Below are 25783 nucleotides of genomic sequence, written 5' to 3'. Positions count from 1 at the left end.
CAGCAGGATCCCACTAGCAAGGGTGAGATGATGACCACGTAAATTCTTCCGGTGATGTTGGTGGAGGAATAATTTCTGGCCAATGCCCCCAGGGAATGTTCTTACTCTTGGTTGTAAAGAACCCTGTGAGATATTTTATACTTACCTCTGAGGATTGATAAGGGCTTGGTTTAAAGCCCCGCCTACAAGGCAGTATATCGAACTGCACCAGGAATGTCAGCTTGGATTTATGTGACCACTGAGCCAAAGGGAGCATCAAACGAGTCTCAAAAATGAATGATCCATACTGAGATAGATTAGATAGTTTTGAAGCTATTCAACATTATTACAATAGTCTTGTTCTTGGCTGGGACCAGTGCTTGGTAGACTAGGTCATGGTCATGTGGAATCAGTTCCTTGGAAACATTTGGTTTCAGTTTTCAACCAGTACACAAACACACACAGACAATGAGTGTGGACAGGTCAAATGACATATATTTTTAACGGGAGATGATGAAAGAAACAGAGCATTCTTAAAACAGGTGTCTTTCCCTCAAAGGTCTAACAGCTATGCAATGCATGTTTAAAAAAAAAGTGTTGTAACAAAGTAATGTGAAAGATATGGAGGTGGGCGTGGTTGTTGGGGTAATGGGCCGTACTCACCAGGTGCCCGCAATGGCCACTCCTCTCTGACGGTCCCTCCAACATGGTGGATAAGGCTGCTCAGAGCACTGCAAGACACATTGACATTTCATTGGCCGGCACTTTCACTCTGTGACAAAGGCTTGCCACAGGGGCATCGTTCGAGGCATTACCAGAGCCTGAATTTCTCAGGCTTGTGCCATTTCTGAATGAAACTAGGCCCGGCTTTTCTCTTTTCAGCCTTGCTCTGGCAAAGAGAAAAACTCTGAAATTCAGTTTGAGGACTTAACTGCACAAAGCCTGGCACACTGGCTACATTGGTCCATCTGTCAGGAGAGAATGGAAACAACACAACTCCCAATTCAATAGTCACAGCCAACTCCTGGTGCTCCTGTCTGCCTTTTGCTTTCAATTTTCAGTATGGGCAATGGGATTCCTAGCACTAGTCTTTGTCAAACCCCACAACCCAAAACTCCTTAACTCTCTCCTTTGCTGGTGTGGCTAATTCAGTGCGGGCACCACTAAATAATGAAGGATATGGCAAAAACACAGAGGTTGGCTAGGCCTCACAGTAACCATGAAGTCCTCACATACAGAGCGAAGAAGTCATATTGATAAGGATTTGCTGTGTGAGGCTGAGGCACGATCGGTATGCAGGACAAGTTTTTCACTGTAACTCCGTATAAGTGACAATAATAAATCAACACCAATACTAAAAGAGCAATATTTCCATTGTAGAAAGAGGCCATAGATAATTGAAATAGGCCTTGATCTTACAGTTCGACCAGTTGCATTGATAGATCCATTGAATCAGTGGGACAGTAAATGATGATGCTGTCATAAATACTGTAGAATTAAGATGATCCCATGCTGATCTAGTCACCATGTTGGGTTGCCTAGCCTTTCGGTTGTAGCTGGGGGTTCTTGTTGCTAGTTACCCAACTTTCAGTGAGTTCAGTGTAATGGTGTGGATCATTGGGTATGAGACTGATTGGGCTTGGATATAATGGCACCGCAATTGTGTCTCAGCCTACCACCTGAATAAAGGCCAAAGGTGAAGGAAAAGGGAACCCATCATGACCCATGCCGCTAACCAAAATTAGTAGCTTCTGGTCAAGAAGTAGTGGGATTGGTGTTGGGGTGGGCAGGGAAGAGAAAGGAGAGGGAGGGAGCAGAGACTGTGAAAACCAGCCTCTTTATGGTTATCACTCCCTTTGCTAACCAGATCAATGAAACTCTGCTCCATAAATTCACTGGGCCTCAGATGACGTAGAACTATGAATTAGAGGTCCAAACCTTACCAGTAGAATCACTGAATCATAGTGAAACTTTGATGGTGTAGGGATGAGAGGTTACACAATTGAAAAAAATGTAATAAACTATTTCCTAAAAGAATGAGCACAGATTTTATTTTAACTGTGTGAACGTGTGTGTGTGTATACATGCGTGCGTGTGTGTGTGTGTGTGTTTAGGGGAAAGAATGGAGATTGTGTGCATTTGTTTAATTTATTGCTACTTTACTTTATTTACCTAAGTTCTGTGTGTCAAGTTCATCATCAGTGAATTCCTCTGGGCTGGTTAATTCACTTTGGGTGATGTTGGGGGTGCCCTCAATTTGGGTAATTGGGCTTATCATCTCCTGCTCCTTCTCATTGTGCATCTGGGCATAAGCGTTAATCCCAGGTATCTTCCTGTATAAAATGACAGACAGCCAATTAAGAAAAAAATATATACTGGAAGAAATTTTATTTTAATGTCAACCCTATATATGGATGTGTTAGCTTGCTTTTGTAGGTTGTGTTAGGTTGTTAGTGAGGGAGAACAGAACAATCCTATCAAATGATGCAAATAAATATGATGTCAAGGTGGCAAAAAAGCCAGAAAAGATTAGTATTTGTGGACTGCTGGTTTACCTACCTTGACTACAGTTCTTCAAAAGTTTAATGTTGTTTAATCTTCATTTATAAACAGGATTTTTTAACTCATATCCAGAGATAATCACTGATGAACAATGGCCATTTAAGGCAACCTTGTTGTTGCTGGATTGTAACTTTGACAGAAAAAAGGCTTCCCTTGTGCCAAACAAACTGATGTCTCAGTAAGTAATCAGCCAATGCAACAATAAGTAGGTGAGCAGCTTTACGTGTGGAGAATGCATTTAACTTTAGGCTGCACACTTTAGGAGAGAGGTCAAAGTATTGGAGTGGGTATAGTGATAAGTAAAATGGCGAGTACAGAAGGATGTTGAGGCAGAGTGGTCAGTCACCAAAGGATCAGGATGGTTGGCACAGACATTGTGGGCCGAAGGGCCTCTTCCTGTGCTGTACTATTCTAGATCCTGAGGTAAAGTGATAAGCAAAAGAGCCAGGGATCTTTTAGAGACACTGGAATGCACCCTCTAAAAAGTTATTGGAAGCAAATTCAATAGTAACATGCAGAAAGGAGTGAAACTGCGGGATATGGGAGAAGGAAAGGGGAATGGGATTAACTGGACAGCCTGCAGGAACACAGTGGGATGTGTGGTTTCCCTCAACACTGCACGACTCATGTAAGAGATGAGAAAAGCCACACATGGGACAGGTACACTCAGGACTATTCTCATGTATTCAGCTTTCACAAGACTACGGCAGAGTTGTACACAAACTGGCAGTGAGTTGCAATGGAGCAACATCTACAAGCCAGACTGATGAACATCAGTGCTGAACAGATACACTGTCACGCCCAGACAAAAGCATTTAGTGAAATCTTCTGCAGGCTTCAGAGAGTGGAAAACAAGTCAGCTGAAAGGGAAAGCAGCTCTTTGTCCAGAACTTAAGAACAGGGAGCCAGCATCATGCAGAGGTTGACCACAATGCAACTCAATGGGACAGGTGGTAATGGGCCAGAGTTTTCTGAGGTTAATGAGGCTCCCTGATGTTTATATAGCATTGTAACTTCTGGCAATGAGTAGATGTTAGGGTAAATTCAAATATCCTAAAGCTGCAACCCACTTGAGCCACCAACTTTGCGAAAATGTGTTTTGTTTACCGCCTTGCTGTAGGTGTGCATTGGCTAAGGTGGCACAAGTGGTGCTACCCCAAGGAACTTTTCCAATGCATTGGGAAAAGCCAATTAAAGTATACACTGGAAAGAGACTTGTTACAGAGGTGAGGACACCGGGAACACAGTGGTTTGAAGATACCATGCTGCCAGAGACAGCGGATACCTGGAAAAAGGAATCACGGAAGTTATCAAGGATAAGCTGTTACAGAAGATAGAACATTACAGCACAGTACAGGCCCTTCAGCCCACAATATTGTGCCAACATCTTACCCTACTCTAAGATCAATCTAACCCTTCCCTCCCACATAGCCCTCCATTTTTCTATCATCCATGTGCCTATCTAAGAGTCTCTTAAATGTCCCTAATGTATCTACCCCTACCAGCACCCCTGGCAGCGCGTTCCATGCACCCACCACTCTCTGTGTAAAAAAACTTACCTCTGATATCCCCCCTGTGCTTTCCTCCAATCACCTTAAAATTATGCCCTCTCGTGTTAGGCATTTTCGCCCTGGGAAAAAGTCTCTGACTGTCCACTCAATCAATTCCTCTTATCATCTTGTACACCTCTATCAAGTCACCTCTCATCCTCCTTCTCTCCAAAGAGAAAAGCCCTAGCTCCCTCAACCTATCCTCATAAGACATGCTCTCCAATTCAGGCAACATCCCGGTAAATCTCCTCTGCACCCTCTCTAAAGCTTCCACATCATTCCTATAATGAGGCGACTAGAACTGAACACAATACTTGGAGTATTGTGTTCAGGGTTTTATAGAGCTGCAACATTACCTCGTGGCTCTTGAACTCAATCCCCGACTGATGAAGGCCAACACTCCATAAGCCTTCTTAACAACCCTATCAACTTATGCGGCAACTTTGAGGGATCTATGGACTTGGACCCCAAGATCTCTCTGTTCCTTCACACTGCTAAGAATCCTGCCATTACTCAGAAATCCTGCCATTATTCCCAATGCTGAGAGAAAACTAAGTTCAGGCAATTCCCATGTTACAGTCCGTATCGTGATTTTCCATAATGTGAGTCTACGTCATCTGTGTACACGTCAAGAAACGTGAGTTGAAAATAAATTTTGTGTTTATTTATTACTTTTTTCACATTAATTCTGTAAGAGTGAATTTTATTCCATATCTCAAATCTTTGGATTGTGAATTGTGAATTCAGTAAGAGCGAATTCCTGAATGTCTGTTACACGAAGGCTGCCTGTATAGGACAAAAGTCTGTCTAACCACAGGAACACAAAAGGTTCCACTTGTTTGCAATGGAACCAAAGAGGAAAAACTCAGTTAATTATTATGTCCTCTGGGCCTGGATAGATTGAATGAAAAGAGCAAATAAACAATCCATGTATATATTTTAGTGCTGAAATTACTAATTAATTTTGAATGCAGTTCAATTTCTCAATAAGAAAAAGAATAAGAAAATCACATTGCCATTTCAAAATCTCATCCGTAGGGCACTTGATCATAACACAGCTCCCCAGAGTCTGCATATTAGAACTCAGACGTCAATTATGTTGGCCAATCATTCTTTCTTACTGTTCATTCATAAATGAGATTGTTACTCTAAAGGTGTTTCTATTGATGAGGAAACTGTTAATATTAAAGCATGTAACAGGGTTCTTTACCTCAGAGGAGGGGCTTGAAGCTAAAAAGTTATTTGATAGAAACTATTTCCTCCGAAGAGTAGTTGAGATGATCGGTGTACTTGCAAACTATTTGAAAACTAGAGTGGGGTCCCTGGATATTTCATTTTCATAGCTGTGCCAAGCAATTCCCTTCCTATCTGAACTCCAGCACATCCCTTCACATAATTACCCCACAGATTCCTTTCCAACTGACCAGACACTTCATTATAATTCTTCACTATCTTCAGCAATGTTTTCCCTGGGTAATTAATTGTAAACAGAATGTAACTTAACTGAAATGGAGGTGCATTTGTATTAACTAGCTTTCATTTAATAAGTTATGAAAAAAATTACCGTCCTTGGTTAGCTGACAGATAGGGACTTTGCATGAACGAGTTCACATATTAGACAATACAGATTGTAATTTCCAACAGCTATGTTGAAATTAAAAATGCTAACACCATTGTCAAATTTGTGCAATTGAAAATCAGTTATTAACATCACACAGCATTGTACAAATAACATTTTCCTGGTGGTATTCACTGCTGGCAGAAGATCAAGCAAACACCAAGGAAAATCCCTCCACTCCCCTTTAACCAATCTCTTTGTAGTTCAAAACGTTCACTGTATGTCCAAAATGTATTCCTATTCTACTCTCACAATGATTAGTAGCAGTGGAAGTCTCCTCTCACCCTCTCTCTTCCTGCATTAGTAGTTCAGCAATATGCCAATCGCTGTTTGTAGACGCCTTTGCTGCATGCAGTCATTAATTACAGGATTGAAAATTACAGGCTGCCTTACATTAGAAGCAGGACAATTTCTTTAGTCAACTTCTTGCATTAATTTGTAATGGAGATAATTAGGATGGAGGTCATTGGAAGTAATTGTTCATATCTTTCAGTGCAGCTTCAAAAATCCATTATAATAATTACATTATGCTGTGTTGATAATTCCCAAGCCTTGCATTAGCCTTGGTTTATCCGAGGTTAAGTATTTGATAAGATGGTTGGGTTTTGGAGGGGGGAGGGTGGTAGGGTAGAGGGATGGGCTTGATGGTTGGAGTGAGCTGGGAGAAAGACTGGATGTTCACACAAGCAAGCTTGGCATGAACATCATTCACACGAAGGAGAGAGTTAAATTAGAGGCAACGTTAGTAAAGCAGTCTGGTCAAGTGAGACAGAAAAGCTGGAAACACAAGGGGAGATATTGGTCCCTGGTTAATGGAATTGACTTTACAAGAGATAAGTACATCTAGCTTGGAATATTCTCACATGGGTTTAGCAAAGTCGAATATCTCTCCCTCAGGGAAGGTGCAACTGAGCTAAAGAACACATTTTACAGGAAACAGTGATTATTTTAAATCACAGGCAACAAGACTCACAACACAAAAAGACTGATGTTTGTTTTTCTCATGTGCCCTGCCAAAGCAGAGAAGGCAGAGAGCTTTGTAATAATAATCCTGCCTGATTTTCCTCGCATTAATTTCAGAAGCAGGAACATCAGATTGTTTCTGGAAGGGACGCAGCATCTTTGGTGCCAGTTTTTCCTCTTCAGGCTCTGCCCGAGTAATGCTTAATGCCCAGGTGGGAACGGCAAAATATTAACCCCAAGATTGGTCAAAACAAAGGACTGAAATTGCTCGCAGCGGCCAACAACAACTCAGGATCACAACCAGAACCATACCCAGTGCACTGTGAACAGTGTGAACATTGAATATGTTGGCCTTGGAAGGTGTGTAGTGTCGAAATACCAAGAATGGTAGCTGGATTCCAAGATTAAATTTTGTGGAGTGATTGCACAAACAAGAGTTGCATCCCCCTGGTATCTAGAAATTTAGGATGTCTCTGCATTGTGATCAACAATATACAAGGCACAACTAATTGAGTGTTTGGAGAGAAGCTATTTCCAGTGGTTAGGTAGTCTATGACTGTGGGATGTGGTATAAAAATTACTGCCAGACTGTGAAATTAGGTAACTATCTGTGCACAGCATATTGGATGTCTTTCCTGTAAACGGTAATTGATGGTCAGTCAATTAATAGGTTAACCAATACTTTTAGGATATATAGGGAAAAGTTGGGTGAGTGCAGTTAAACCATGGATTACTAAATGGCAGAACAAACTTAAGGGGCTAAATGGCCTCTTTCCAGAACTACACTCTGACGTATTGCTCTGTTTCCCATTGCTTGCTTTTTTTAAAATTAAAACTCATCATTACTCTGGAGAATGCATCTTTTAGGTTCTCAGTGGGGAGGCTGGGAGTGGGGCAACGGGGAAAGGCGGGTGGGACTAAACCTTATCCAAGTGCCAGCGTCAACTGCTATATAGCGCCCCCACCCCCTGTCCCAATGTTCCTATGGTTCAATGAAACAAATCAAGGATATCAAAGGGTTCCTGCGAATCCCACTTAGTCAACACGCGAGAATGCTCAATTCCCTTCATTTGATTGAAAGAAGATTTTCCTCTCTTTCATCCAAAAGACAAAGAAATCTAAAGTGCAGGTACCTAAGAAGGAACCAAGGACAGTGGCACATTGGTATGTGTGAGTGTTGTACCCTATCTCCAGAATTATTGAAGTCAAAGGAATGAATTTTGGAAGATTGCATGCAACACCCTGTTACTACTGTTTAGTGATTTTAATGCTATTGATCAATAATTAATTTTTTGGCCATGATGTATGAAATGAAATACATATGTTGATAAATCGTAGTCTACACTGCAACCATTATAATGTTGTAATTTATATTATAAACAACAGCAACAGCACTCAGATTCGTAAATTACAATGCAGAAGAATGTAACGCTCTACATTGGATTATACTGGAAGTCTTGCCTTTTTCAATGTTATATGGGAGATGTGGTATTCCACTTTGCCTCACCAAGTTTATTTAAACCAAACGACATTCACTGACACTCCATCCAGTCATGCAGTCATACCTTACCTTTTAAATTTGTAGATTACAAAAACAGCTAAGCCAACAAAGGCCAAAGAAAGCAGCATCAACAAAGCTGAACCACTGTGTCCTGGGCTGGAATCCACAAGAGGAGCTGTGGGGAAAGAGTTGATATGTACATCTCATGCCACTGGTAATGTTACAAAGAGGAAGCAACATTTAGATCAACCTTTTAACGACTGCATTTATCATATGGACTACATTGGATCCAGTAGGAACATACAATATAGAAGCAGGAGTAGTTGATAGAGCTCCTCAGGCCTGTTCTAACATTCAGTAATATCACTGCTGATCCCAAACTTCAAGTCCACTTTCCTGCCCCATCTCCAATTCCCTTGGTTCACTTAGCAGCCAGAAGTTTATTGCTCTCAGCCTTGAACATATAGAACATAGAACGCTACAGCACAGAAACAGGCCCTTCAGCCCACAACGTTGTGCCAAACTACTTAAGCTAATGTTGCCCTACTTACACTCATTTCTTCTGCCTGCACACAGTCCATATCCCTACATTCTCTGCACTTTCGTGTGCCTATCTAAGAGCCTCTTAAACACCTCTGTCGTATCAGCCTCCACCACTACCCCTAGCAGAACATACCAGGCACCCTCCACTCTGTGTGTAAAAAACTTGCCCTGCACATCTCCTTTGAACATCCCCCCTCTCACCTTAAATGCATGCCCTTTAATATTAGACATTTCAACCCTCATTGCATCCAACAATGACCAAATATCATCTATGCAATGACCAAATATTTGCAGCCCTTTGGGAGGGAGAACTCATAGTCTTCTAAGTCAAGAACATTTTCCTTATCTCAGTCCTCAAAGGATGAGCCTCATTCTGTGACTATGCCTTACAGTTCTAGTCTTTCCAGATAGAGGAAACCGTCACCCCTTCTCCAACCTGTCAATCCATGCTAGAATCATTTATGCTTTAGTTGTAGCTGGTTCCCAGGGTAATGGTGGATGAGTGATAAACACTGTTCTTGCCAGCAACATCCATAATCTCATGAATAAATTAACAAAACTTCAGGTTACTTTGTGGATCTTAATTCCTTTTGGACTCCTGTGAATCAAACCATGTCGGAATTCTAAAATATAGTTGACATGGAAACACAGAAAGGCTCTTCTAGACTATGAGGGAACTGCTACAAGAAGATGGAAAACCAAATTGCCACAGAAAATGGATGTGACAAATACAGATTGTGTTACAGGGAGGATAAAAGGTAATGTGTTTCAGGTAAACATGCATCTGTGACATCTATTTTGTGAATTCTTCCTCCCTCCTTGAGATGCCCAGTCACTGAGTCCCAGGATTGGCAACAGCAGATCCTTTCTTGAATAGCAACCTGACCAATTAATCAGAGCAACAATCATGGACACCTTACAAGAATCATGGTTGTCCATTCTGTCAATGACTGGATTTCCCACAGAGTTTTGCTCAGGGCTGGAGATGTGGTCCACTTTATGAAGAGTGAATTTGGTTTAAATGAGAATAAATTTCTTTAGAGTTCTGCAAAACATTTGACTTGATCATATTGAACATGGAATTCCATCACTTCCTCATTTCTTAATGCAACAGTTGCCCCAGATACCCATTTGTACATTTACAAATTAACAACATAAAATCTATAGTAACAACAAAATGCAAGAACTACTCAGCAGGCTAGGACATATCTGTGGGAAGAGAAACCATGCGAAGATTTCAGGTTGAAGACCCTTCGTCAGAACTGAGAATGGAACAAAAGAAGTTGGTTCAGTGCAGGGTGGGTGGAAGAGGGGATGTCTACAGGGGATAGACTGTAAACAAGGTTATCTGGTCAATGAGTGAATGGAGTTCTGCAGATTTTTCCAAATATAAAATCGATATTTTTTGTAGAAATGGTACGTGATTAAGGAATGGAGCATGAGTATAAGTGAGATGATTAACCTATTGGTGCATTCTATTCAAGGTCCTTTGAGAGAACACAACAGTTCAATGTTAAGGTTCCAAGTGCTGGTTCTCGATTCTGCCCCCTATCCCCATTGATGGTGCCTTATTATGCAGCACATGGTTTCCATGCACTACTATTTGCCTAATGACACACACCTGAGTGCCATCAGGAGACTAGTATAAGAACCCTGGTTTCACAAACACTGGTTACTGGGTTATTGGTTGATGTCTGGGTATACTTTATCTCCCAGCTGCTTAGAGCTGTTACCTCTAGAGCAGTCCCAGTTTTGCCGTTTCTAGAAAACCCCATCTCTCCTGGAAAACCCTGTTTCTGTGTTGGGACTCGTTCTGTGTTTGGTACTGAGGAAGCATCCCGACTCCAGTCTCGTTCTGGTGTTCTGCATTTGGGTTCTCTGTGATCATGCTCTTTGTGTGACATTGTGACATTCAATTGGTTCCAGATGGTGAATGGATGCCTGTGTGACCAGTGGTGTCCCACAAGGATTGGCGCTGAGACCCTTGCTGTAATGTATATGAATGACTTGGATATGGATGTGGGTGGCATGATCACTATGTTTGTGGATGATCCAAAAATTGGAGTTGTTGATGGCATGGAAGGGAGTCTTAGGTTGCAGAGAGATATTGATGTTATGGTGAAATGAGTTGAAAAATGGCAGATGAAGTTTAATCCAGAAAACGTGAGGTGATGCATTTTGAGAGCCCTCATGAGGTTAGGACATTCACCATGAATGGTAGGGTCTTAGGGAATATTGAGGAACAGAAGGACTCTGTAGATCCTTGAAGGTGGCAATGCAGGGAGAAAATGTGATTAGGAAGCCATATGAGACACTGGCCTTCATTAGTCAAGGCAGTGAATACAGAAGTAGGGAGGTCATCACCAAACTCTGAAATCTGGGACTCAACACCTCCCTTTGCAACTAAATCCTTGACTTCCTGACCAACAGACTGCAATCAGTAAGGACAGGCAGCAACACCTCTGCCATGATTATTCTCAACACTAGTGCCCCACAAGGCTGTGTCCTCAGCCCCCTACTCTATTCCCTATACACTCATGACAGTGTGGCCAGATACTGCTCTAACTCCATCTACAAGTTTACGGATGATACCACTGTAGTAGGCTGTATCTCAAATAATGTTGAGTTGGAGTACAGAAAAGAGATAAAGAGCTTAGTGACATGGTGTCATGACAGCAACCTTTCCCTCAATGTCAACAAAACAAAAGTGCTGGTCGTTGACTTCAGGAAGGGGGGGTGGTGTACATGCACCTGTCTATATCAATGGCGCTGAGGTTGGGAGCTTCAAGTTCCTAGGAGTGAACATCACCAATAGCCTGTCCTGGTCCCACCACGTAGACACCACAGCCAGGAAAGCTCACCAGCGCCTCTACTTCCTCAGCAGGCTAAAGAAATTTGGCATGTCCCTGTTGACACTCACCAACTTTTATTGATGCACCATAGAAAGCATCCTATCTGGATGCATCACAGCTTGGAATGGCAACTGCTCTGCACAGGACCGCAAGAAACCGCAGAGAGTTGTGGACTCAACTCAGCACATCATGGAAACCAGCCTCCACTCCATGGACTCTGTCTACACTTCTTGCTGCCTTGGTAAAGCAGCCAGCATAATCAAAGACCCCACCCACCCCAGACATTCTCTCTTCTCTCCTCTCCCATCGGACAGAAGATACAAAAGCCTGAAAACATGTACCATCAGGCTCAAGGGCAGCTTCTATCCCGCTGTTATAAGACTATTGAATGGTTCCCTGGTACGATAAGATGGACTCTTGATCTCACAATCTACTTTGTTGTGACCTTGCACCTTATTGTCTACCTGCACTGCACTTTCTCTTTAGCTGTGACACTTTACCCTGCGTTCTGTATTATTTTACCTTGCACTACCTCAATGCACTGTGTAATGAACTGATCTGTATGAACGGTATGCAAGACAAGTTTTTCACTATACCATTGTTACAGGTGACAATAATAAACTAATTCCAATTCAAACTTTATAAAACCTTGGTCAGACCTTATCTGGAGTACTGTGTGCAGTTCTGGTCCTGAGGTATAAGTAGGATGTGATAGAGCTGAGGAGATCCACCAGGATGTTGTCCAGGTTGGAGCAGTTTATTTATGAGGAGAGGCTGGAGGATATAAGCCTTTTCTTACTGGAGCCAAGGAAATTAGGGAGGTGACGTGATTGAGGAATATATAATTATGTGTGGTATAGACAGGGTAGACGGCAGGAAACTTTTCCCCATATCAGAGGTAGATAAAACTAGAAGATATAGGTAAGGGGAAGAGATTCAGAGGGGATATGAGGGGGGACCTTTTTCACCCAGAGAGTGGTAAGTAGCTGGAATGCACTGCCTGAGAGAATAGCTGCTGTTAGTATTTAAGAAATGTCCAGATGAACACTTGAATCTCTTAAGCATAGAGAGGTGTGCACCAAGTCCTAAGTGATGGGGTTAAAATGGAAAGGTGAACACTGGTTAGTGTGGACGAGTTGGGCCGAATGGCTGTTTTCATGCAGTATGATTCTATGATTACTGGATTCATTGAGGTATTTGGGGACTGAAGAGCCTTGCACATCTTGAAGAGAAATATTATATATTAGAGAAAATAGGTCATGAGCTAGTTTAAAATAAATCCAAGATGACACAGATGCATCAAGTGAATAAAGTGGACTGTATGTCGTATTTTCCCAGAACTCAGCCTTCCCACTGTCCAATGGCATTGGAAGCTTCAGGAAATTTTGAGTGGAAGTTGTTTCCAGCTACATCCATTTTTGTGTTTCCCCAGAGCAAGACTGAAGGGACCAATAATCGAGCATTGTGTAGACCATGTCACATCATTCAACAACAATGTGCTTCTGGGCACCACTTTTGATGATAATAGGCAGGCAGATGGAATTATTCTACCGACTAATGCTTTTCATTTGAAGGAATTTTGGAAGACAAATCTAAGTTCCAGTTGAGGCAATCTTCAAGACACATTAATACTTTTGGCAAAAATGGTTTGTTCATGTCATGTTTATTTATCAATCAAGAAACCACTTTCAGGTCAAAAGGTTGCTTCAAATATTGCTGTCCACAAAATTGTAATGTTATATTTATGATTTACTTCAAAAGGAAATCAACTCTAATGGATATCTGTGGACTCCCAAATGGAAGAAAGTGCCTGGTATCATCTGTTGGTCATTGTGGGTTTTCTTGAACCTCTGGGCTCTCTGGTTTCTCTTGCTGTCTGTTGGCCCGTCTTGATCTGATGCATCTTCCCATAGCCCTTACTTACTTTTGCATGGGAGACAAAACTTATTTCTTTCTTTCTCAGGTCTGATAAAGGGTCCCTCATCTGAAACATTGACTGTTCTCCTGCCACAGATGCTTAGTTTTTTTCCAGCATTTTTTCTTTTCTTTTTTTTTAAATCATGTGTGGGTAGGAATAGAAGGAGGTGGCAGATAAATGTGTGGCTGAGAAGTTGGTGCAGGAGGGAGGGTTTTAGATTTCTGGATCATTGGGATCTCTTCTCGGGAAGGTGGGACCTGTACAGAGAGGACGGGTTACACCCGAACCAGAAGGGGGGCAATATCCTTGCGGCGAGATTTGCTAAGGTGGTACAGGAGGGTTGAAACTAGTTTGTGAGGGGGAAGGGAACCGGAGGAGTAGGTCAGAGGAAGAAGGGAATGGGGAAAAGTTAGATCAAACAGGCAGAGAGGCTTTGGAGAAGGAGAAGCAGAATACAGGCTGTAAAAGTAGTAAGGTAGATGGACTGAAGTGTGTTTACTTAAATGCAAGAAGTGTCAGGAATAAGGGGGATGAACTGAGGGCTTGGATAAGTATGGGGGACTATGATATCGTGGCTATTACTGAGACGTGACTGACGTCAGGAGAGGAGTGGATATTGAATATTCCTGGTTTTCGATGTTTTAAGAGGGATAGGGAAGGGGGGAGAAGAGGTGGAGGGGTGGCGATACTGGTCAGGGACACTGTTACGGCTGTGGAAGAGATGGATGTTGTAGAAGGATCATCTCTAGAGTCCGTATGGGTGGAGTTAAGGAACAAGAAAGGAGCAGTTACTCTACTAGGAGTATTCTATAGGCCCCCCGGTAGCAGTAGAGATATGGAGGAGCAGATTGGCAGGCAGTGTTTGGAGAGAAGCAGAAATAACAGGGTTGTTATAATGGGAGACTTCAACTTCCCAAATATAGACTGGAACCTGCTTAGTGCCAAAGGTTTAGATGGGACAGAATTTGTTAAATGTGTCCAGGAGGGATTCCTGACGCAGTATGTTGACGGGCCGACTAGAGGGAATGCCATGTTAGATCTAGTTTTAGGAAATGAACCGGGACAGGTGAAGGATCTATTGGTGGGTGAGCATTTGGGGGACAGTGATCATTGCTCCATAACCTTTAAAATTGTCATGGACAGGGACAGGTGCAGAGAGGACAAGAGGTTTTTCAATTGGGGAAGGGCTAACTACGAGGCTATAAGGAGAGAACTTGGGAGTGTAAATTGGGATGTCCTTTTTGAAGGAAAATGTACCATGGGGATGTGGTCGATATTCAGGGATCTTATGCAGGATGTTAGGGATAAATATGTCCCGGTGAGGCAGAGAAGGAATGGCAGGGTGAAGGAACCGTGGGTGACGAGAGAGGTGGAACGACTTGTTAGGGAGAAGAAGGTAACATACGTGAGGTATAAGCAGCAAGGTTCAGACAGGGCCCGTGAGGAATATAAGGTAGCGAGGAAGGAACTTAAGAAAGGGCTGAGAAGAGCTAGAAGGGGACATGAAAAGGCTTTGGCTAGTAAGGTTAAGGAAAATCCCAAGGCCTTTTTCAAGTACGTGAAGGGTAGGAGGATGGCTCGGGTGAAGGTAGATCCGATTAAGGACAAAGGTGGGAGAATTTGCCTGGAGGCGGCGGAAGTGGGAGAAGTTCTGAATGAGTACTTCTCTTCGGTATTCACCAGGGAGAGGGGTCTTGATGATGCGGAAGGGAGTGCTGGTAGGGGTAATGTTCTCGAGGTTGTTGATATCAAGAGAGAGGATGTGTTGAAGTTGTTAAATAATATTAAGACAGATAAATCTCCGGGGCCTGACGGGATTTTCCCCAGGCTGCTTCGAGAGGCTAGGGAGGAGATTGCTGAACCACTGGTAAGGATCTTTGAGTCCTCGTTGTCTACGGGGGTGGTGCCGGAGGATTAGAGGATTGCGAATGTGGTCCCCTTGTTCAAAAAAGGTAATAGGGATAGGCCAGGGAATTATAGACCGGTGAGTCTCACGTCTGTGGTGGGTAAGCTGTTAGAAAGGATTCTAAGGGATAGGATTTATGAACACCTAGAGAATCATGGACTGATTAGGGACAGCCAGCATGGCTTTGTGAAGGGAAGATCTTGCCTCACAAGCCTGATAGAGTTCTTTGAGGAGGTGACCAGGAAGATTGACGAGGGCAGTGTGGTGGATGTGGTTTACATGGATTTTAGTAAGGCATTTGATAAGGTTCCTCATGGTAGGCTTCTTCAGAAGGTCAGAGGCCAAGGGATCCAAGGAAGCTTGGCTGTGTGGATTAGGAATTGGCTTGCATGTAGAAAGCAGAGGGTTGTGGTGGAAGGAGTGCCCTCGGATTGGAAGGCAGTGACTAGTGGTGTCCCGCAGGGATCGGTTCTGGGACCTCTACTTCTTGTGATATTTATAGATGACTTAGATGAGGGGGTGGAGGGCTGGGTTAGTAAGTTTGCGGACGACACTAAGATAGGCGGTGTTGTGGATAGTGTGGAGGGCTGTCGGAGCTTACAGAGGGATATTGATAGGATGCAGAGCTGGGCTGACAAGTGGCAGATGGAGTTCAATCCGGAGAAGTGTGAGGTGGTACACTTTGGAAGGACAAACTCCAGGGCAGAGTACAGGGTAAACGGCAAGGTACTTGGCAGTGTGGAGGAGCAGAGGGATCTGGGGGTTCATATTCACAGTTCGTTGAAAGTTGCCTCACAGGTGGAAAGAGCAGTTAAGAAGGCCAATGGGATGTTGGCTTTCATAAATCGCGGGATTGAGTTTAAGAGCCGCGAGGTTATGATGCAGCTTTACAAAACTCTAGTTAGGCCACATTTAGAGTACTGTGTTCAGTTCTGGTCGCCTCATTATAGGAAGGATGTGGAGGCATTGGAGAGGGTGCAGAGGAGATTTACCAGGATGCTGCCTGGATTGGAGGGTATTGAATATGAGGAGAGGCTTAAGGTGCTAGGGCTTTATTCACTGGAAAGGAGGAAAATGAGAGGAGACATGATAGAGGTATATAAAATATTGAGAGGAATAGATAGAGTAGACAGTCAGCGCCTCCTTCCCAGGGCTCAAGACGAGAGGTCATGGCTTTAAGGTTATGGGTGGGAGGTTCAGGGGAGATGTCAGAGGGAGGTTTTTCACCCAGAGAGTGGTTGGTGCATGGAATGCACTGCCTGGGGTGGTGGTGGAGGCAGATACATTGAACAGGTTCAAGAGCTTGTTGGATAGGCATATGGAGGAACGTGAGATTGAGGGATATGCGGGAGGAAGGGGTTAGGTAGTGTGAGGGTGGTCTGATGGACGGCACGACACGGTGGGCCGAAGGGCCTGTTTTGTGCTGTATGGTTCTATGGTTCTATGGTTCAGTTTTTCTTACCCTATTTGTCTAACATACCAGGCAGGATCTCCACCATCTTACCTATTAACAACTCATTACACAGACCAAGAAGCTGAACATGCTGGTAGTTACAGCCATTAAACCATTTTAACCCATTTGTTCTAGGTGTCCACCCCATCACCCCCCCCCCCACCCCCACCACACCTCTGTCTTACTGACTAACTCTGTCTTTCCCAGCTCTGATGGAAGATCACAGACCCGAAACGTGGACTGTTTCTGTTTCCCCCTCACAGATGCTGCCTAACCCGCTGAATTCTTCCAGCATTTGTTTTTACACCAGATTCCAGAATCTGCGGTCTAATGTGTCTCTCTTTCCACAGAAGCTGTCTGACCCCCTGAGATTTTACAGCAATTTCTGATTTTGTTTCCGATTTCCAGCATCTGCAGTTCTTTTTTGATTTTCACAGGAGGACCTGCAATCCATCCTTCCTTACATGCTCACCAACTGCTTTGTTTTATTCCATTGCTCACATACATTAACAGTTGCCAATTAACCTACCAGCACTTATTGGGAATGTGGCAGGAAAGTAATGGAAAACCCACATGGTCACTGGGAGAATGTGCAAAGTCCTTGCAGACAGCACTCGGGGTCAGGACCAAATATCAAGTCCTGGGAGCTGTGAAGTAGCAGCACTAACTGCTGCACCACCATTGCCACCCTGTTGATCCACAGTTAGTGTGGGGAGATGGCGGGAAAGATGAATCCAACCAAATTGTGGATTTATGGTTGAACAAGACAGTAAGAAGCTAAGGAGATTACTTCCATAGTAGTCATGAAGAGCAAGTCAAATACTGTTTGTTTTTGGGGAGGGGATGTTTCAGATTCTAAATCATATCATTTGATTTGCATTTCTGGAAGTGCCAGTAAATAACCTTTCCTCTGTTATCCCCATCATCTATCAATGAAAATTACAGAGACATCTACCCTAAAATACAACTCAATGGTAAGAATACACCACTATCCATCATTGCCACCATACATTGTGCCCAAGGAAATGACTGACAAAATTACAGCATGACAACATTTAAGAACATAGAACAGTACAGCACAGAACAGGCCCTTTGGCCCACAATGTTTTGCCAAACTAATTAAGCTAATGAAACTGATCCCTTCTGCCTGCACATGGTCCATATCCCTCCATTCTCTGCATATTCATGTACCTATCTAAGAACCTCTTAAACACCTCTATTGTATCTGCCTCCACTACTATCTCTGGCAGCGCATTCCAGGCATCCACCATTCTCTGTGTAAAAAAACTTGCCCCGCATATCTTTGAACTTCCCCCCTCTCAACTTAAATGCATGCCCTCTAGTATTAGACATTTTGACCCTGGGGAAAAGATACCAGCTGTCTACTCTATCTATGATAGAATAGATCATTCACATAATTTCTTTGCATTTAACCATTACTAACTATAATGTGTTACTGCCTCATTACAAACCTTTCAAAGCAGTTAAAGTTGATACATTGCATCAGAAAAGATTTCACTGTTATCCAATTATAACAAAACCATAAACCTTTCTATGACAAAACACTTAGAAATTGTAGAGATCGTGCTCCCGCCTCTCAGTTGCCACCAAATAATAATAAATAGGCATCCAAAAATAAGCATCATTTATTACAGATGATGCCAAGTTAATGAAGTAGAACCCATTACTTCATCTTGTAGCAATGCACTGGATTTTTTTAAAAAGAATTTCCACAGGGCAGTGGAAGAGTGTTCAAATACATGTGAAAATGGGAAGGTTTGGGCGAAATTAAGGCAGTACAAATTCCTATTTGGCTGCGTGCACTAAATGGGTATGTGTATCCACTGCTCTTTGAAACCCCCTACATTGAGTCAATGGCATTGATTATCAGGAAGGAATTGTGATGGGCTGCTGATAACACAGTCCACATTCAGTGCTAGTGACCACATCCATTCCGAGATGTACTAACCCATGAAGGGAATACTCAAGGTTAAAGGCAATCTAATTGTACCAGGATTCCCACCTCTGCTCCTCAAGTCTCCAAAAGGGACTCCTTCAACATTTTTTAAGGACCTTCAAGCCCAATCTGTCTGAGTTTCCCAGCTCCTCCAGATTCCACCAAGAAATGGGATTTTTAATCAAGTGAAAAGGTTGAGATTGGGTTTCTTACCTGACAGAAACCTATTAAACCCACTAGAATGTAGGACTGTCCATTCAAGTGAAAGTGATATTATCAACATTGCATTGTGTTTCAATTCTAGAACAGAAGTGGGCAAAACAGATGGATCAAAGGTGAAAGGTGATGCAAAGAAAGGAATTAAGCTAAAAAAAAATCTTATTTTAATTGGATCTCTTTTACAACGTGCAATAAGAGATTTAATAAGGTTGACCCTTTACCCCTATGAAGAATAAGAGACCAGTTCATTGAGACAAGATTATGAGAGGGCTTGACAAGATATAATGCACAGAAAGATAGGGGGAGGACTAGGCTATCTGAACTTTTGAACCTGCTTCGCCATTCAGTCTGATCCTGACAGATCCTCTATCCCAGTATTATGTTCCTGTTCTCACCCCTGAGTACCTTTCATGTCCAGAACTTTATCTGAGATACAGTGGGCTCTCCTATAAATGCTGAGAGATCCAGTCTACTGGTTGGACACTCTACAACTGGAGGTCTTGGCTGGAGGATAATAAGGCAGCCATTTAAAAATGAGATGACGAGGACTGTTGTCAAATACATGAAGTCTGCCTCAGAAGGCTGTGGCAAATTAGTCAGTGGGAATAAATGTGGAAAAACATTCTTCAAGTACTGAGTGGTTAGGGTCTGGAAAGACCTGACTGGGTTGTAGTGTGCATGCAAGTTCAATTATAGTATTCAAGAGGGAGATGGATAAGTATCTGAAAGGAAAAGGAAAATGCAGGGCTTTAGGGAGGGAGCGGGGTGTTGGACGAGCTGGATTGCGCTTGAGTAGAATCAGTACAGACTCAGCAGGCTGAATGTCCTCCTTCTGAGCTGTAACAATTTCGTGAAGTTGTGAGATCGATGGATCTTTGGAGTCAGCAACAACTTGAAAAAAATTGGGTTTACCTGCCTGAAAAAAAACAAGTTGAAGGAGTTAATTTTGAAGAGCAGGAGAGCAAGGGCTGTCAAAGTCACATCATAGATATGGGGAGTGGACAAGGAAGTGGGCTTTAGGCAGAGATACTGCCATGGATTTACTGTATGATAAAACACACTTGAGAGGGCTGATGACTTACTTCTGTTCTTATGTTTTTAAAACTTAGGTCTAATATTCAAGGTCTAATACTAATTGCTGATATTCTTGTAGCTATGGTTATTGTGGAAGGGTCTGATGTGGTAGCACAGCAGTTTAGCACTGCTGCCTCTTAACTCCAGGGACCTGGTTTCAATCCTGATGTCAGGTGCTATCTGCAGAGTCTGCCTGTCTTCCTGATCACTGTGAGGGTTTCCTGTAGGTGGTCTAGTTTCGTCCAACATCCCAAAGGCACTGGGAGGTTAATTACCCCCTTGCGTAGGTTAATGGCAAAGAGAATCATTGGGGAGCTGAAAGGCAGGAGTGAGAGAGAATAAGTTGCAGGGAAATAAGGTGAAGGAGAATGGGACCGATGGGAGCCAGTGTGGATGCTTTGGGCTGAATGGCCTCCTGGCTCATCAAAGATTGGTATTTTCCTATACTTTAGGCTTACCTTAATTTACATAATATTAAAAAGTTACTCCTGATATTCAAGTTAGAATTGTTTCATTAACACTGCATTTTCTGATCAGTTCAACATTAGCTGGCTGACTTAGAGTCCAAGAAATTACAAAGTTTTTCAACAGGGCCTCAATATCACCAACTAAAATACTCAACAACAAGACGAGATTGCTGCATCAGGGTGAAACAAAAACAGATGCCAAGAAAAGGTTGCTTCAAATAATAGCAAGGTCCTGAATTATGGGATAACAGTCAACAGTGTGCTTCGAACTCAGCCTGTGATATGTACCCCATTAGGTACTCAATGTATTCACACTTTCAAAAAAACAACTTGGACTTCTGAGGCCTGGTTTGTCAGTCAACCAAGACCACAGCAACAGATGATCTCTCAATCTACCTTGTCATGGCCCTTGCACCTTATTTGTCTTCCTGCACTGCACTTTCTCTGTAACTGGAACTATATTCTGCATTCTGTTATTGCTTTTCCTTTTGTACTACTTCAGTGCACTGGTATTTGGAATGATCAGTCTGGATGGCATGCAAGACAAAGTTTTGCACTGTATCTTGGTACATGTGACAATAATAAACCAATTACCAATAAAACGGCACAGTCCAGCCTTTGGTGGGACACTGTGCAATTAACGCACTTACCTAAGGTGAGATGGGCAGTGGAAACAATGATCCGAATGCCAGGCTTTAGCTCAAATTGAATCCGATTCTGATTCAGTGCGTTAATCACCATGTCTGAAATCTGAGGTAGAAGCAGGGGGTGTGAGATCAGTCAACAACTATAGCAGAGCCATTCCAAAGTACAGTTTGAAGAAAATGATTAAACCCTTAATCAGCCAAGATGGATCATAAGGACATTCATGCTCATACATTTGTAGAATTGTTACGGCATCGTAGATGGACATTAAGCCTATCAAATTTGTGCTTGCAAGTTCAACATTAGGTACATAAGAACATATGAAATAGGAGCAGGAGTCGGCCATCTGGCCTGTCAATCTGGCCGTGGACTCAGGTCCACCTACCTGCCTTTTCCCCATAACCCTTAATTCACCCACTATGCAAAAATCTAACTGTGTCTTGAATATATTTAGTGAGGTAGCCTCTACTGCTTCCTTGGGCAGAGAATTCCACAGATTCACTGCTCTCTGGGAAAAGCAGTTTCTCCTCATCTCCATCCTAAATCTACTCCTCCGAATCTTGAGGCTATGTCCCCTTGGTAGGATGTGATTAAGTTAGAAAGGGTGTAGAAAAGCTTCACAAGGAAGTTACCTGGATTGGAGGGCTTGAGTTATAAGAAGAGATTGGGTATGCTAAGTCTATTTTCCCTTAAGGAGGCTGAGAGGTGATGTGATAGCAGTGTAGAAAATTATGAGAGGCACAGATAGGGTACATAGGCAGTGCCTGTTCCCATGATAGTGGTGTCTAAAACTAGAGGGCATAGGTTTAAGGTGAGAGGGAGGTTTAAAGGGATTCTGAAAGGTAAATTTTTCACACAAAAAGTAGTTGGTATCTGGAATAAGCTGCTAGGAAGTGGAGGAGGCAGGAACAGTAACAACATTTAAAAGGCGTCTGGATAGGTACTTGAATGAACAAAGCATGGAGTGATAGGGAATTAATGCAGGCAAGTAGGATTAGTATATATAGGTCTGATGGTCGGCACATACATTATGGGCTGAAGGGCCTGTTTTTCTGCTGTACAACTCTGTTTATTGCTCATCTTTAATTGCCCTGAATTGGGAGGTGAGTTTTCTAAGCCAATTTGGAAGGTCGTTAAGAGTTAGCCACATTGTTGAGGGACTGGAGTCACATTTAGACCACACCAAATAAGGATAGCAGATTTCTTTCCATGAAGGGCATATAAACCAGATGGATAGTAATGAACATACAGTTGTTTGTGGTTCCACAAATTCCAATAATTGGGCACACTCAAGACTTTGGTAATGGCAAATTAGCTAATTTTCTGAATGATTAGATGTTATTTACTTTAACAACCCAACACATTTTTAATTCAGACACAGTTAAACACTGCCTGTCTACCCTATTCTTGTCTCTCATAATTTTATATACCTCTATCCTCTATCTGGAGTATAGATCTATGTTATACTCAAGGGAAAACAGACCGAGCCTATCCAATCTCTTCGTATAACTCAAGTCCTCCAATCCAGGTAACAGCCTTGTGAATAATTTTTTTAAATGTCAGGCAGTGAACCAGGTTAGTTGAAAGGGAGTGAGGGAACCAGAGCCCCGGTGAGTTGAATGGGTGTGTGGGAACTGGGGCCTTGGCAAATCGAAGGAAGTGTGGGAACTCGGGGCTGGTGAGTGGAACGGAGTCTGGTACACATTCCCTGGTGAGCCAGTTGCCAAACCACTGGGATTTCTAAATGGTCCAATGGTGGATTTTTGGAGTTTTACTCTACTGCTTTCCACTTCAAACTTTCTTAATTGAACACCTGAATTGTTGTGGCAGGATTTAAACTGAAGTCTCTGCATCATTGGTTCAGGTCTTTTGATTGCTCTTCCAGGAACCTCACCCCAATGTTATTAAAACCCTGATTATTAGTCTTCAACTGGCAAGAATATGGTGTTGTTGGAATCCATGGCAGATTTGAAGGGTAACATCTTTAGTCTTGAAGCAGTTTTAACTTATTCTGCACTCTGCTATTGAGTGGGTGCAACACCATGAGCTGCTCCTTGGAAACCACTTCACACTAAAACAAAGCTTCATGCTGGTATGTACCCCAGTGATGGGATTGGTTCCAAGTAACTAATCATGTCATTACTTAGGAGCGGTACAGCTATTGCTTCACAACTCCAGCGATCTGGGTTCAACCCTGTCCTCCAGTGCTGTCTGTGTTGGGTGTGCACATTCTTTCTGTCAATGAATGGGTTTCCTCTGGATGCTCCAGCTTCCTCCCAGATCTTGAAGACTTGTTGGTAGGTTTGGGCTCCTTATTTAATAAAGGATGTGCTGATGTTGGGGAGGGCTCAGAGAAGATTCACTAGAATGATTCCAGGAATGAGAGGGTTAACACATGAGGAATGTTTGACGGCTCTTGCGCTGTACTCCTTGGAGTTCAGAAGAATGAGGGGGGACCTCATAGAAACATTTCGAATGTTAAGAGGCCTGGACAGAGTAGATGTAGCAAAGTTGTTTCCCATGGTAGGGGAGTCTAGTACAAGAGGGCACGACTTCAGGATTGAAGGGCGCCCATTCAGAACAGAGATGAGGAGAAATTTCTTTAGCCAGAGAGTGGTGAATTTGTGGAATTTGTTGCAACGGGTGGCTGTGGAGGCAAAGTCATTGGGTGTATTTAAGGCAGAGATTGATAGGTATCTGAGTAGCCAGGGCATCAAAGGTTATGGTGAGAAGGCGGGGGAGTGGGGCTAAATGGGAGAATGGATCAGCTCATGATAGAATGGCAGAGCAGACTCGATGGGCCGAATAGCTGACTTCTGCTCCTTTGTCTTATGGTCTTATGGTTAATTGGTACCGTAAATAGCTCCTAGTGTAGGTCATTGGCAGGAGAATTAGCAGGGAGTTGATAGGCAGGTGAGACAGAATAGGGTGCAGGAAATAAGTGGAACTGATGGGTGAGCTCTGAGCCAGCATAGAATCGATGGGCCAAATGGCTTCCTTCTCTGCCGTAAGGAGCTACGAGTAAACAATATGTGAGAAATAATAGAAGGCAGTGAATTATTACAGATACTTCAGGTCACCATAATCAACATTGATAATGAATGAGATGCATTCAGTGTTGAATAATATAGTATCTCGAGCATATACTGGGTCTTTGAAAGAGCTACTAGTCTCCTACTCTTTCTCCACAGTTCTGCAAACTCTCTTTTCAAGCAATAGGAATGCATATTCCTGAATGTTGTTGATCTATTAGAGATGCCTATCTTTATGGAGTAAACTGTTTAATTATGAAAGCCTAAGGTTACATATTTAGCTTTATGCAGACAGAGGGACCTTTGGTATGGTAAACTATATTTGGAGGCAACTACATTAAATATAATCAATGAATCCCATTACCATTGGTTCTTGGTGTGTGCAGTAGTGAGCAATGATCCCAGCTTTGCTTTATACTGCTCAACATGAGCAAATTTAATGAATCACTTTCTTACAAGCTACAACATAGGTGAAATTCCTTCAGCAACCAACTGATTAACGTTGTACTCTCAATGCTATCAAGAACATTAACTTGTACCATTCATTAACTCAGTACCTAAGTAGTCCATTGATTCCGATGAATAATGGATTTAGCCAAATGAAACCAATTCCTTAACTTGCTGGTTGTTGTACATTGCCGAGTCTCACCAATTTTAAGGAAGTTTTCCTGCACTGCCAAGTGAAATGCAAGAATTATTTGGGAATCAATTACTAGAGAAGGCCAATGAAAAGCACCTTGCAACTTTTCTTTCAAAGAGCTGCAGTAGGAATATAGAGTGGTGGTGGAAATTATTGAACCTTCAACAAGTCCCAAACATGTTTGCATTCTTGCACTCATTGTAAAAAGTAAATACATCAATACTTAAAATATCATGGTCAAAATGCCTTCATTATTAATGATCTAACAACACATCAAATTTTCAACCAAGTCCCCCAATGGGAGACTTGGAGGCTGACAAAACAAAACTGTTGGTGTAGTGGTGTGTATGAGGATTCAGCTTGTTTGTCAACTATGTACACAAAAAAAAGCTTTTAATTTAAAAAATAATTTCAATGCATTATTCATGTGCCCTATTTAGATGAATTATTACAAAGATTAAAGAATGTTGTTTAGAACATAGAACAATACAGTACAGGAACAGGCCCTTCAGCCTACAATACCTGTGCATCTCAGATGGCGACGAGGAGGCGTACAGGAGTGAGGTAGATCGGCTGGTTGAGTGGTGTCGCAACAACAACCTCACACTCAACATCAGCAAGATCAAGGAATTGACTGTGGACTTCAGGAAAGGGAAGCTGGGAGAACACACACCAGTCCTCATTGAGAGGTCAGCAGTAGAGAGGGTGAGCAGCTTTAAGTTCCTGGGTGTCAACATCTCAGGGGATCTATCCTGGGCCCAGCACATTGATGCAATCATGAAGAAGGCAGACCAGCAGGTCTACTTTGTTTGGAGTTTGATGAGATTTGGTATTTCACCAAAGACTCTTGCAAACTTCTACAGATGTACGGTGGTCCCAAATATCTCACTATTAACTTTAACCC

The 25783-nt window shown here is 42.6% G+C and overlaps 1 protein-coding gene across 1 annotated transcript in view; it reads right to left on the bottom strand.

Annotated features, from left to right (window-relative positions):
- The window catches only part of LOC127576893 (VPS10 domain-containing receptor SorCS1-like), an 856973-nt gene that overhangs the window by 9076 nt on the left and 822114 nt on the right, over window positions 1-25783 (bottom strand). Inside the window, exons 24-26 of the mRNA XM_052027714.1 lie at window positions 21213-21312; window positions 8243-8348; window positions 643-710 (exon numbers count right to left, since the gene is read on the bottom strand). Coding sequence (XP_051883674.1) covers window positions 643-710; window positions 8243-8348; window positions 21213-21312 — 274 coding nt within the window. The remainder of the gene's footprint in view (window positions 1-642; window positions 711-8242; window positions 8349-21212; window positions 21313-25783) is intronic.

The sequence above is a fragment of the Pristis pectinata genome, chromosome 12, assembly GCF_009764475.1.
Source record: "Pristis pectinata isolate sPriPec2 chromosome 12, sPriPec2.1.pri, whole genome shotgun sequence".
NCBI lineage: Eukaryota > Metazoa > Chordata > Chondrichthyes > Rhinopristiformes > Pristidae > Pristis > Pristis pectinata.
Note: the sequence above shows the minus strand (reverse complement) of the source record. Positions and strands in the feature narration are given on the sequence as shown.